Consider the following 14099-nt stretch of genomic DNA (forward strand, 5'->3'; position numbering starts at 1 on the left):
TAGTTAAATGCTATTTTATGTTTCTCTACCTGTCGAGTAGGGTTTTGGAACGCAGCCCAAACATTATATGCAATGTGAACTTTCACTTACTCGTAAACGATTATTTACACAATGTTTTAAGCAATATGTCATGAGCAGCGATAAAGAACATTTTTGTGATATTTACATATTAAGATTTTTGCCATATAAATATTAAAATATTAAAATATCACTTTCTTAGAATTCACTTGCAAAAAGTATTAAATTTATAATGCTGTAGATTGTTTACTAAGAATGGCAGCTTTAATGAAGAAACGAGTGCTAGCTGAATTTACTCAAAGTCAGGTAAATTAAGATTACTATCGTGCAGAATTCGCTCTATCTAAAGTAGCTAAGTTTTGTCAACTGCAAAATTTTTCTAGGTTATTAATGAACCACCAACTAAACGGTTGAGGACGCTCAGGTTATCGTCAACAACCAGTACAAAAAATGGTACAGAAAGCAGTTCGGCGCTGGCTTACATAGAGTGCCTTGAGAAATGCAAAAGTGGAAATGATGCTTTGCAGTTGCTTGTTCGTATCTCTGACGCTATAGCATATATAGCATCTGAAGATGTTCCTATAGCTGTAAAAAAGCTAGCAGAAAGATTCGCTGTTGAGAATGAAGCCGCAGTTAGGGCAAAGATTTTTTGGGTATTCGCTGAATTAGGAGAAGTGACACCTGACATAGCGGAAAAGGCAAAAATTATTAATGAGACAGTAGAACTTTTGAGAAATGAGGAATCACATAGAGTAAAAAGTCAGGGATTAGCAACACTTTTAAAGCTAGGGGATTATCAAAGGTATGTATATATTTCATATATTATTGCATCTTGTATATTTATTCTTAATAGTTTTACTTTTCATAAAATAATTCTCATATATATTTACAACTGTGATATTTGCTTGATTCAGATATGGACATTTTTTTCTATTAATGTGATAATAATGTAAATATTTTGTATACAGAACACTGGTATTGAAAATTGCACAAGAACATCTGCCTGATCCATGGCATGGTGTTCAAACACGATGCCTTTCCATAATTGGACGTTACCTCACAGCAAATGCTGTCGAGGATACCTTGGCATTAATTGGCAATTATGCCCGTTCTCAAGATCCAAGAGTACGTGCTCAGGCTTTTAAAACCATGGCAGAATTACATTCCCACAGAGGTTACAGGCTACCTGCAAGTTTCTTTAGAGAAGCTTGTGCAGCTCTTCGTGATGACTATGAAATTGTACGCCGAGCTGTACTGAAACTTATTTGGCTGTTAGGCAGAGAGTATCCAGAAAAGTCAGTAGCATGTTTATAAATGATATATTTTACAGTCAATTTTTTACTATATGCTCTTCTTTTTGTCTACAGTATCATCGTTGGCTTTGACGGGGAGGACATACGTATGATAGACTGCGCTTTTTCACAAATTTGTAGTCTCATGGGTGACTTATCGCCACGTGTGAGAGCTTCGGCGATGTCTCTTTTAGGAGCGATGAAGAATGTATCACGTCGTTACATAGAACAAGCCTTGGACAAGAAACAGAAAATAGTCGAGGCAGACAGACCTGAAGTTGAAGAAAAAAGTGGATCTTGCGGAGCATTTATTCACGGTTTAGAAGATGAATTCTTGGAGGTATAAGTTTATCCATCGTAACACGTGTAGCGACAATTATTTTAGAATACGTTCTATCAATCCGTCAAATTGATATTATCGTGTCCCAACGATTTATGATCAAAAATTACTCACAGCTGAATTTCATTGTATTTGTCCTCCGCGTCGGTTATTTCCTACAATTCTTATTTCAGGTGAGAACAGCGGCGGTTGAAGCGCTCTGCACGCTGTCGTTAGAACAGCCGAGTATATCTAGAATTTCATTAGACTTCATGGTGGACATGTTCAATGATGAGATTCAAGACGTTAGATTAAGAGCCATCGAATCTTTGAGAAAAATGTCAGCCAGCGTGACACTTCAAGAGGACCAATTGGAGACAATCTTGGGCGCACTGGAAGATTTTTCAGGAGAAGTGAGAGAAGGGCTGCACGCGATGCTGGCCGCTAGTCATCTCGCCACTACAAATTGCCTCTACATGTGCGTCAATCGTTTGCTGGATAATTTGACTCGTTATCCTCAGGACAGGGAAAGCATCAGGAGCTGTTTGGCGGCGTTGGGCGCGTCACACCCGTACTTAACATTGCCTTTAGTACCGCATCTTCTTAATCGACATCCCTTCTTCGATACGTCCGAGCCGGATGTCGACGAACCGTCCTGTATCCTTTGAGAACTTCTCAATGCGTGAATGTCATACATCTCAATCTTCGAAGTTACATTCCTGAACTTATTGCAACAGATGCCAGCGTACTAGTAATGATATTCAACGCTGCGCTGCACTGTCCTAGCATGCACGCCCTTTTCACAGAGCACGCATCTAAGCATTATCACTATTTGCGCGACACGATGCCGCATTTGGTCCCGCGATTGCGTCCAGCACTTACGAACAGCGGAGGAGACAAGACGGAAGATATGGATGTCGAGGAGAACAGGGATCAGCGCGGCCGAGAATTCTTGGAGAAAATGGTAGCTGGGATCGAGAACGCTAGACCAGGCGGCAAGGTCCATACGCAACTTTTAGAAGCTGCCGCCATCGATCTTGACCGTTTGGCAGAGATGGATCATCACATGGAGGGTGCGGCACGTTTCACCGCCCTGTACATTCGATGCTTGTTATTGTTGAAGTCTATGCTCAAGGAATTCTCCATGTCGACGATGACGATGTCGGCGAGTCCCGTGCCGAATAACAGCAACAACGTTTTCGTCCTTCTTCAGAATGCGCAAAAGTACGTTGTTAGTTAACTTAGATAATTCCTTAGTTATCTCTTGCAAAAGTGTTGGGAAAAATGAGTGCGCATATTTAACGCTAATCCGTAGAAAAAAAATGGAAGAAAATCTGGGTAGTACTTGACAGTTGTATAGGCAGAAATATATAAGAAATCGGTACTTTCTTTTCTAGATTGCAACGCTTGTTTAGTGGATTAAGCGAGAATGAAGTGATATTGGCTAACGACATGTGGCTGAAGGCACTCGCTATGGAATTGATCAGAGTAACCAAGAGTGCGACTGGTAGCGCGTTACCACTGACCCGTCATTTCCTGTCGGAAGCTGACGCTCTGCCTCAGGATACGTCGAGATTACCGCCGTTCTCCCGAGCTCTGGTGTTGAAGATACCGAATCTGCCGGACGTGAAGCCCGGGTCTTTGATGCAGTTGTTGGTACAATTACTTTTGGAACCAGTAGTGCGGGGAGAGGAACGACTGCCAAAGCCGTCGGCGTCGACGCGTTTATGTCGAGCAATCATCGAGGAGCCGAGGGGCGACGCCGACGCCGCGTTGAAGTTTACAGGTGGCCTCTTATTGGGCATCCCGTTGAATGCCAAGATACTGAATCTACGCGATCCCGCTACTTTGCGGATTAAGCTGAAGCACCCGGATCAACAGGTGCAGCTATTATTGCCGCGACAGTCGGACCTGCGGCTGCAGCACGCCGATCAGAAGGACTACAGATTGAGAACGACGGTTCTTTTGTCACATCAAGTGTGGATGGAGGCTTGCAACGTGGAAATCTCCTTAGCGTTGGTGATGCCATCTTCGGTTTGTACGCACTCGCCTTTGGACGATCCTTGTGTAATTGATCTTTGTAAGCCTACCAAAGTATCAATCGCGCCAAAAGCCATTAAAAGAGGCATATGATTGTTGTATTATAATTATGTTATTGTACGATACTTACATGTGTAATTTTCTTTTCCGATTGGTTGATTGGTACGTGTCCTTATGAGAATTTAGTACTTTGTATATTGTATGCGTATTGTACTGATTGAAACGAATTTAAAATAATTTGAAACAAACAAGAAAAAAAAAACAGTTAAGGTTTGTTTCCGACGAAATGCTTGAAGCCGAGACGAAACTGTGAAAATATTCGCTGCAATATCAATCGAGAGATCGGGTTATTTTTATGTGCGACTTGGATGAAAATATTTTATTATAAAACCTAGATCTATCTTAATCAAGTGTACAACAGTACAAGAGACGTAACAGAGCTCAATTTTTGTCATAAAAAGGTCATACTTCTCAATATAAAACAATATGCACGCGTGATTGTAATCGAATTATTATTCTTGGCTCCTATTCAACGAACGATGTATGACAGTTTTCAAGATAAACCTGCCGCAACCATGCCTTATTCACCTCCAACTGGAGAACGAACTGCTGCTAAAATGAAACGATAATGATTAACCTAACCACGCTAAACCGCATTGAAATTGTTTCGAGATGTCAAGACGCTTCATTGTAGCGTCGACTCGATGACGAATTCGCAAAAGCACGAAAATTACGTACGCAGTGAACGCTGGCTTCTCTGCTTCTGGACTCTTCTGGGCTAAACTGCCGAAGCTAAGACCACCCGATTGACTGGCTAAAGTTTCGAATGTACTGCTGCCTGCTACTTCTCCAAACACTTTCGGCATGACATTCTCCATCGTAGGGCCACCTTGCATGGGAGATGCGCCTCCAAATCCTGCGTTCGTAACATTTCTTTCTCATTATAGATAACCAACGGTAGACACGAGATGGACTTTTCATACGGAATAAAGAAGCGCGCTCACGCACACACTTGATATAGAAATAATATGACACGAGTCACTTATTGGAACAAATTACCCATGCCAGGAGACTCGAACGTAGGAGGCGAGCCGAAGGCACTTCCAAAGACTGGTTTCGACGCGCCGAACATCGAAGGTGACCCAAACATCGGTTTGGCGCCAAAAGCGGGAGCTTGTCCAAAAACAGGTTGACTACCGAGCGCAGGTTGCTGCGTCCCCACTCCCATCGGGGACGTATTGGTCGCAGGACTCTTAAAGACGTTCGTGCTCGCAGAGGAAGCGGCCGTCGGCGACGCGTTGCTGGTCGCATTGCCAAACGGAGAAGCGGCTGCCGCCGCGTTCGTCGCACCACCAAATATACCGGTACCGGCTTTCGAAGCATTGCTATCGAAGAGAGACACCGACGGGGCGGCCGTGCCGAACACCGTCGTGTTACCCCCGAATATGTTCCCGCCGGTGGAAGGCAGCGGGGCCGAGCCGAAGATGGAATTCATACCGCTGCCGCCGCCGAATATGGGAGTATTGGAAGATGTGGCGGGCATGTTGGAGAACACAGAGCCCGAGGGGTTGCTGAACGGTGTGGACGCGGGGCTGATTATGCTCTTCCCGAAGGCGTTCGCCGTCGACGCGGGGGTCGTTTGAACGCTCGGAGTTCCGAACTGAGCGTTCGACGGCGCCGGGGACGCTATCGGGCTCTTGCCGAATGCTGGCGTGATCGAAGCCGCCGTCGCCACCGTCGTCGTCGTCGTCGTCGTCGTCGTCGTCGGGATACCGAATGAGATCGGAGACTTCGCCGCTGAGGTATTGCCGGCGGTGATGCCAAAATTCGTAGCCGGTATACTGGTAGCGGGCTCACCGAAGATCGGTTTGCCCAAAGAGCTCTGGAAAGGAGACACACTGCTGCTCACGGTCGTCACCGAAGAGCTGGTGGTGGCACCTCCGGTGGGCATGTTCGGGAATCCGCTGAATACCGATTCAGCGGTGGGCGCTGAAGTTGACACGCCGAAGGTCGGCGCGATCGACGGGAAAGCGGCCGCGCCGAAGGTGGTGGTGGTGGCGGGCGGCGGTGTCGTCGGCGTTTCCGCGACCGTGGCCATATTCTTCACCAGAGTCTGGCCGCCGAATATCGACGCAGTGGGTAAGGAGGTCGGAGCTGCCACGCCGAAAGTTGGCGATCTCACTTCGGGCGTCGTGACCGCTTGAATAGTGACCGAATCGGGCACCGGCGTCTCCGTCGGTTTCGAGGCGACACTCGCGTTCGCTAGGCTGATGGTGAGTTTACCGATGGTCACGTTGGACGGAGCAACGGCGGTCGTTACGAAAGGCTGAGTCGCAGCAACGGCCGGCGCGGCGAAGCTCATGGTGGCCGCGATCGTATTCACCTTCCCATCGGCGCCAACGCTCGGGAGACTCGTCTGCTGAAGATTCAGCGAGCTCGATGCACCCAAGGACAAGGTCGCTAATTCTATCGACGCCGGCTGCATCGTCGGCTGCATCGTCGGCTGCACCATCGACTGCACCATCGGCTGCATCGTCTGCTGCATCGTTGACTGCGCCGCTATTACGGACGATTCCACGGTGGGAGTATGCGGGGGCTTTGAATAAGTGAAGGACATCATCGCGTCGAGCGGGGTCGCGGGGGACGATTTGGCGGCGGACGGAACCGCGTTGGGCGTGGCGAAGCTGAACGTAGCGGCTGCGTCCGTTTTCACAGCCGGCGTCGCGGACAACGACGGTAGGCTACGAGCGATCCCGTCGGTCTTCGGTAACGTATATTCCGTCGACAGCACGTCCTTCAGCAGGCCGGTCGAGAACAGAGCGGATTCCGGCGCCTTAGGGACGACGATGTCGCTGCTCGACGGAACCGTCGATTCTTTGCTGTTTCTGGCAGTTACGTCCATGCCGGGCGACTTCGAGAAGAAGATATCTTGAGATTTGGTCGCAGGTGTGCCGAAGGTGATAGACGGGAAGTTCACGTTGAGGTCTTGTTTTGGCTTAGGCTGGCTCATCGTGGGAGCTGTTGGTATGATTGGCTTCTTCTCCGTCGGCTTGACGGCCATCGCAGCGGGGAAGGACACGGCGGCGGAAGCGGGCTTCTGCTGCGCTTTGTTCTGCATAACGCCGTTCGCGTCGGACGTGCCGATCCTGGCGACGATACTGTTCAACGAGGCCAACGGATTGCTTTGCGTCTTAGCTTTCTCGGCCATCTGCCTGTTCACGACACTCGGTTTGCTCACAATCGGTGGCTCGATCTTGGTCTTGGTTTCCGGAGGCGTCGCAGGACTGACGGACGCCAGGGAAGACAATGTGGCCTTCAAGCGATCTTGGACCGGTGACGGGTTCACCGACTTGATGATCCTCGGGCTGGAATTGGTGAGCAACGCCCGCAGCTTCATCTGCTTCTCGTACGTGAAGCTCAGAGTCTTCGAGGCGATACTTTGGCAATGGGCGTCTATCGCGTCGGTCCTCCCTTGAATCATCGACATGGGCGCCCTCGGTAAACTAATGTGCAGGCTCGACATCGAACGGTTGAGCCTGGACACATCCTTGGTCGTGCACGCCGCCGAGTAACCGAGGGACCTCCACCTCCGCGAGATCTGCTCGAGCCTCTCCTTCTCCTTCGCGATGATCTTGCCGTGCAGCAGGAGATTCTGATAGACGAACTCCATGCTGGGTATCTTCATCTTCGTCATTTCCTGCGCATTGCGCTCCAACCACTCCAGATCCAAGATCTTGCTTACTTGATTCAGCTGCGTCTGTGTGTAGTAGAACGCTCGTTGAAGGCTCGCTATCTTGTTCTCGCCGCAGTTCCTGCTGCTCACGCTGGTGCTGCTCGTGTTCTTCGACTTGGTCTCCTCGATCCACGCGAACGACTGCAGAAGGAGAGTCTTCAAGACCGTTATTTCATTGGACAAACTGTTCGTCTTCTCCTTCAGTTCCTCCGCGAACGGTTCCATGGCATTGAACATTTTCCCGAGCTGTATCCTCTCTTCGTCCGTACCGCATTCCCACACCTGCGACTCCAGCTTGCCCCGCCACTCTTTCTCGAACAACGCTACCTCCTGCAGGTAAGCTCGCATCCGTACATTGTCGTCTATGGAGGCTCTCTGTTCCACTATTTGCGGCGAGCTCGCCTCCTTGTCCTGTGCCGCTAACTTCGCCTCCGTCTTCGTAGGCTCGGCCGCCGGCGTTTCCTTCGCTGCGAGCGGTTTATTAGCAATCCCGGTCACAGGCGCGACCGCTTTTCCCTCCGGCGGCGGTCTCGGCTGTTCCGTCGGTTGTACGGGCGGTTGTTGTTGCTGTTGTTGAAAGAATCCCGCCGCTTTCAGCGAGTCGCCGAATATATTCGTTATCGGGGCGGCCTTGGCGCGTTCCGGCACCTCCGGTTGCTTTGGACGCGGCGTGCTGGTCACCACGGTGTTCATATTGAACGACATCTCCGCGGGAAAAGCACCGGTGGGAGGCTGTGGCGGAGCCTGCGGAACGACGACGATCTCTGTGGGGGGTGAATTGACGACAGGACAATTGGGCGCTAAATTAACCATGTGGAAGCTGCACAACTTTCCGGAAGTTCCAAGGATATGCAAGATCGGGACCGGGTGCGGCAACGTCGCCTCCGTGCCCCACGCTAACTTGCTGGTCGGAGACTTGTCCACAGCCAGACCAACGGGGAAGATCTCCGTGGTCCTCATCAGAGGCAACTGAGCTCTGCCGTTGTCCACTAATTGCCACTGATTCCAGTTAGCGCCTCCGTCCGTCGTGCCTAACACGGCTATCTCGCTGCTGTTGCTGCTACCTGCTACGATAAGTCCCCATTCTGGCACGTGCTCAAAATAATAACGATAAACGCTCTGCTCCCCGTCGGCATCGGGAATCCCGTAAGTGATATCCTCGTAGCACGTGAACGTAGCGTTCGCCTCCCCCTTTGGCGCGTCGACGATGAGAACGTTGACGAGCCGCTCGTTGCTCAGATATGCCGCACAAAATTGATAATTACTGATCCACAGGATACTGATCACCTCACCGACGGGCGGTGAGGGGCCCGCAATTGTCCTAGCAATTTTCAGGTCGGGCTTCAGTTGTATGATGTCTCCGTTCTTGCAGCCTACAGCTATTTGCTTGCCCTTAGGACTCCAGGCTGCGCACAGAACTTGCAGCTCATTTGATGCCTTTGATTGCACGATTAATTTCGACATCGGCTTGTCTTTGTGCTCTTCCTTCAACTGGTAGCTACTAATGGTGTAGTCACTACTGACAATACAGAGCACCATGGATACAGTAGGATTCCATCGTATATCTGTTACGTAACTGTCCATATTGTTTGGTCCTATTTCAAATAACAGACAGAGACTCTGAAAGAGGTGTGTTTATTAATAATGGAGTACTCTAGGATCTTTACGATACTAAGTATTGAAGTATTATATTCTCATGATTTCAGCGGAAAGTAAGCTATGTGCGTACGTTTCTAGCTAGTGAGTAGGCAGCATATATCAATATTGTAGGCTTCATTGCTATGGCTATAGCAACATATCTATAATCACAATTAATTGCAATTTTCGATATAATGCCTGGCAATTGGAGTTCTGTCTTCCATCCTGCATTGTTCTCCTCTGCGGGCTTCAACACAGTAATCTTGTCGTTGTGTCCTATATAAAGCAATCCTCGTTTCTTGTCCGCTACAAGAAGGCTAGAAGCAGCAGGTATTTGTGAGAATCCATCAAATATTTGAGATGTACTTGACTCTTTGAATAGAAACTCCTGAAAGGGTAACATTAATGATTAAAGAAAGCTGAATAATTGTACATTACTAAGAACGTGCCAATGACATTTCTGTTACAGAGAATTGATACAAGGACAAACAATATTCCAGTTACCACATAATTTGATATACAATCAGATAGATCTTGTGTATCAATCGGAGGAAACAATAATTCTATATATTTTACTACTTCTTCACATATATTTCACTTTTCTGTGACATTTACAAGAAACTCTACTACCTTACCGAGCACAGTTTTATATAATAAATATTACAATTTAATAACACGCAATACCTGCACATATATTGGATCTGACGCTGCCTTCATTTCTGTTTCACGATTCCTCTTAATAAATAGTAACAGTAATAAATAAGATGGGAATACGTCCACCTGCGAGATACGTTCCAAACAAAATTTTAACCGAGTGCTCTAACCGACACTAACCACAACCCTCATGATAGCACGTTGCGACGCTTCGTTATCAACTCGCTTCGCGGTCAAACATAAAACAGCAGGTGGAAGTGAAACGAATGTGTGACTGGCTGACTACACTTCGTCGAACGCGATACCGACTAACCACTCGAAAATAACCGTCTGACCAGCCGTTGAGACGTAATATAACCTCCATTTGTCGGTAGCCTCGACATTTTTCACTGGTTCCGAAATCCCCGCTACGAGCCGCCACTTCTGTTTCTGCGAGGTCGTAGCACGACTCAACGACTGTGCGGGCGGAATTTGTATTTTTTAAGTAGCGAGTACGCACGCATTCGGCGATATCGAGTATCGCTCACGTGATGCGATCGGTTGTTAAGTTTGACCTTGCATCTTTTGCACCGGATGTTTAAGTAAAAAGATACGAATAAAGTCTGGTATAATATGTCGCTATTTCTACCTCCGATGTGTTAAAAAATAAGTATGTAGTAATGTTGGGTAAAACGGTGTTCGTTACAGTCGGGACGACAAAATTCGATGATCTTGTAAATACCGTGTTAAATCGTGCAGTTCTAGAGGTAACGCATAATTTGAACGTTGTTTAACTGAATTTTTCTCCCTCGTATTGTGTCGATTCATCAATATCACGTTGCGTAATGTATTTGTCAGAGCGTGCTATAATTATCGTTGCAATTTTAGGCTCTGTCAGCACGTGATTACAGACGTCTGATTTTGCAAACTGGCAACAGCAGCATTGAACCAGATTGCAGCGCACGTTGCGGTTTTCACAGCATAGAAAGCTTTAAATTGAGCCCATCCATCGGAAAATACATGCGATCAGCTGATCTCGTGATAAGTCACGCTGGTGCAGGCAGCGTACTGGAAGCTTTGGAAAATGGCAAACACCTGATTGTAGTTATCAATGATCTTCTTATGGACAATCATCAAGTAGAATTGGCAGAACAACTGCATAAGGATGAACATTTATACTACTGTACCTGTCCAGATCTATCACGCACTGTACAAACGATGGATTTGACAAAGTTAAAGCCATTTGTCAATAACAAAAGTGTAAATATAGCTAATTTTATCGATAAGATAATGGGATTTAGGTGATGATGTTGGAGTAGTTTTGTTTTTCAACACAGCATGAAAAGATTTGTTGATTTGTAACTGTCTTACAAAAGTCTAGTTGTGTGTGGGAACAAGCAGCAATATTTATATATATTTCAATTTTTAACATGTTTTACAGTACGGAGATATATATATATTCCATAGAATCTCATGTTAATTATAATATATATGCTTGATTTACAGTAATAGTACATTATGTTTGAACAACCATTCTTTAAAACTATAGTTAAATATTATAGAAAAATTTATAATTTTGCATCAGTGACAGATCAATGGCAGTTGACGTTTTTTTGGATAATTTATAAATTATTATTGGACACTTGTCACTATATTAACATAACAGCTGACTCTGCAAAAGTATTATAACTATGCTTGTTTGAAATAAACCCAGTTCTTTAAAAAATATAAGTTATTTTCCATATACTGATTTTAAGCCTTAACAATAACAGCATTGATCGATGTCCTATGAAAACAGTCATTATTGGTGATAGAAATTTCCAACGTTTCAGTATGTTATGCTACTTCTGCGAGTTATTTTGCCGCACGACTTGCCGCAATACTTTCAATTGATTTCATGAAGATACACGGACACGAAAGAGACTACACGGAATTGTAGCAATATGTGTTTCAAATTATTGAACCAAACCCAACCGTGTCATTACCTTCAGAAGCTCATTGCCCATTTGCGCAGGACTCCTTGTTACTATCACACCAGCCTAACGACAAAATTCACTTAACACCGTTCGACTTTAAGAATTACATTACAAGCGCAATAATGCCTAATATGGATGCATAATTTAGGAGACACTACTTTACCTTTTCGAGTGCATTAATTTTATCTTGCGCGCCACCTTTTCCTCCGGAGATTATGGCGCCAGCGTGACCCATTCTTCGGCCAGGTGGTGCGGTAAGACCAGCAATAAATGATACTACAGGTTTAATTTTGGCACCCTATGCATAAAACACACATCGTAAAAATACATTCAAGCAAAGTGCGACATATCGATCATATAATGGACTCCAGGAAGAGAACAAGGTAGGATTTATCGGACAAAGATAGGCTGAAATTCGGGTATTGAAAACAGGAACCAACAGTGTTATGCTCGATGAGGTATTCTGCTGCCAGTTCTTCCGCGCTACCACCGATTTCTCCTATCATAATGATACCATCACATTCTGGATCCGTGAGAAATATGTCTAAACAGTCGATAAAATCAGTACCATTAAATGGATCACCTCCGATACCAACACATAACGTTTGCCCAAGTCCAGCCTTAAAATGAAACAAAATATCGCTGTAGTATATTTAATTTACATGTTTCAGCAGGTGAACGCGTAAATGTAATTATTAAAGTAAACTTACAAGCGTCGTTTGATTCACAGCCTCGTAAGTTAAAGTTCCCGATCTTGAGACTATACCGATCTTCCCTTTTTGGTGTATATGACCTGGCATGATACCAATTTTACACTGCAAAATTAAACACAGAATAAATAGTATTCTCAATTAATTTGAAAATGATTGAAATTATTTCGGTACATACTTGTTCAGGTGCTATTATCCCAGGACAATTTGGGCCAATTAAACGGGATTTATTTTGTTCAAGTAAACGCCTTTTCACTTTGACCATGTCATGTTGAGGTATACCTTCTGTAATGCAAACAATTAATGGCATTTCAGCATCCATAGCTTCTAAGATGGCTGATGCTGCACCTGGAGGAGGCACATAAATGACTGTTGCCGTAGCTCCAGTTACATCCTTTGCCTGTAAGAGATATAAATTTAGACACTGCAATAGATAAACAAATAAATAAATATTATGAAGGGACAGTAACCTCCTTAACTGACTTGAATACTGATTTCCCAAGATGTTGTGTGCCTGCTTTCTTTGGATTAACTCCACCCACTATCTTTGTACCATAATCAAGAGCTTGCCGAGAATGAAAAGTTCCTTGCTTCCCAGTAAACCCTTGGCATATCACTTTGGTATTTGCATCAATTTTTAAATTTTTCCTAGTTTCTATATAATTAAATCTCACTTGGGACCGCAATAAATTTCCACAATTCCTAACTGAAACATTATAAAAGATAATTATATCATGTAAATGTTAGAAATATATAAGTCACTAAATATATTGTAACCGCATTAGTAGTTCAAACTAAGTCACATTTGTCAATTAAAAATATTCTAAAAATACATGACTTGATATATAGATAAATACATGAATGTAGACTAAAATGCAAGATAACCAATATATTTAGTAATATTTAGATATATACAGATACATAGGGAACAAATTCAAGTATACTTGTTGTCCTGTTATTGTTAACAGCAATATTAAATTTCAAGGTTTCTGGATCAAGGACCATTTGGTGCAAATTACTTCAATATAATCACTAACATATGTACAGTAAAATAAAATGACAGGGGAAAACATTATTTAAAATAAAGACAATGTGAAGCCTGCGTTATTGTAAGAAATACTTATAAGAAAGAATGGAATGAGAGAGATCAATGTACATGAAAGAGATAGTGCGGGGGAATTAGCAGGGAGGGTCGTGGTCATTACGGGGAAGAACAAATCATTCAATTGCTCAGCGTGCGATGTACGATAACGCTTATGCGATGCTGCGTATCATTCTTAATTGACAAAACGCGCATTTTCCTTTCGTAGAGAAGCACGACCGATTATGTCCTTTCTTACATAATGAAATGTTATCATAAATGCACGCTGTCAGGCTTATTTTTAGTCCGTCAGGTGGGTCCCGCGCATGGCGTAGCCGAGATGAAAAAAACCACGGATTGCCGTTCAAACGTGCAAAAGTCGAAGGTGTATTTACGGAGATCACGGCGTGAGCACATCGTATCGTATATACCCACCTGTAAATTTTGAAAACGTTCTGGCAGCAATAGCCATCTTCTAGTTGATCCTGTTCGCTGAAGAAGCTATGTTGAAAGTCAAATTAATACAGTATCACCATTAAAAGTATTAACTGGCGCAGTGTGACAAAAAAGTCAAGTCCAGCAAGGGGGCACAGACAGCCAGCTAACGACCAACAGTTATTCCATGAACTGGCATAGCTTAGTCCACGAACTGACGGAAA

The 14099-nt window shown here is 44.9% G+C and overlaps 4 protein-coding genes across 5 annotated transcripts; 2 read left to right on the forward strand and 2 right to left on the reverse strand.

Moving 5' to 3' along the window:
- Positions 1-107: 107 nt before the first annotated feature.
- Positions 108-4167, forward strand: LOC106741408 (integrator complex subunit 4). Its single transcript, XM_014613407.1, has 7 exons — positions 108-324; positions 402-820; positions 987-1313; positions 1386-1650; positions 1824-2286; positions 2367-2853; positions 3027-4167. The coding sequence occupies exons 1-7, from the start codon at positions 274-276 to the stop codon at positions 3760-3762; spliced, it is 2748 nt and encodes a 915-aa protein (XP_014468893.1). The 5' UTR covers positions 108-273; the 3' UTR covers positions 3763-4167.
- On the reverse strand, positions 4038-10070 carry LOC106741407 (nuclear pore complex protein Nup214-like). Of its 2 annotated transcripts, none has more exons than XM_014613406.1 (5): positions 9725-10070; positions 9132-9428; positions 4729-9022; positions 4408-4585; positions 4038-4278 (listed from the first exon to the last, which is right to left on the reverse strand). In XM_014613406.1, the coding sequence occupies exons 1-5, from the start codon at positions 9755-9757 to the stop codon at positions 4254-4256; spliced, it is 4827 nt and encodes a 1608-aa protein (XP_014468892.1). In that variant the 5' UTR covers positions 9758-10070; the 3' UTR covers positions 4038-4253. The 2 variants fall into 2 exon arrangements, with proteins under 2 accessions (XP_014468892.1, XP_014468891.1); XM_014613405.1 differs by having other exon boundaries at positions 4038-4281.
- Positions 10071-10151: 81 nt separating this feature from the next.
- LOC106741411 (UDP-N-acetylglucosamine transferase subunit ALG13 homolog) lies at positions 10152-11007 on the forward strand. Its single transcript, XM_014613414.1, has 2 exons — positions 10152-10440; positions 10562-11007. The coding sequence occupies exons 1-2, from the start codon at positions 10354-10356 to the stop codon at positions 10976-10978; spliced, it is 504 nt and encodes a 167-aa protein (XP_014468900.1). The 5' UTR covers positions 10152-10353; the 3' UTR covers positions 10979-11007.
- Positions 11008-11160: 153 nt separating this feature from the next.
- Positions 11161-14091, reverse strand: LOC106741410 (succinyl-CoA ligase [ADP/GDP-forming] subunit alpha, mitochondrial). The gene is made up of 7 exons (XM_014613413.1): positions 13876-14091; positions 12830-13065; positions 12538-12759; positions 12360-12464; positions 12090-12269; positions 11813-11947; positions 11161-11712 (listed from the first exon to the last, which is right to left on the reverse strand). Exons 1-7 carry the CDS (start codon positions 13910-13912, stop codon positions 11629-11631), a joined length of 999 nt encoding a protein of 332 aa, XP_014468899.1. The 5' UTR covers positions 13913-14091; the 3' UTR covers positions 11161-11628.
- Between the last annotated feature and the right edge of the window lie 8 nt (positions 14092-14099).

Source organism: Dinoponera quadriceps, unplaced genomic scaffold, assembly GCF_001313825.1.
Source record: "Dinoponera quadriceps isolate SergipeBrazil2010 unplaced genomic scaffold, ASM131382v1 scaffold405, whole genome shotgun sequence".
In the NCBI taxonomy this organism is placed as follows: Eukaryota; Metazoa; Arthropoda; class Insecta; order Hymenoptera; family Formicidae; genus Dinoponera; species Dinoponera quadriceps.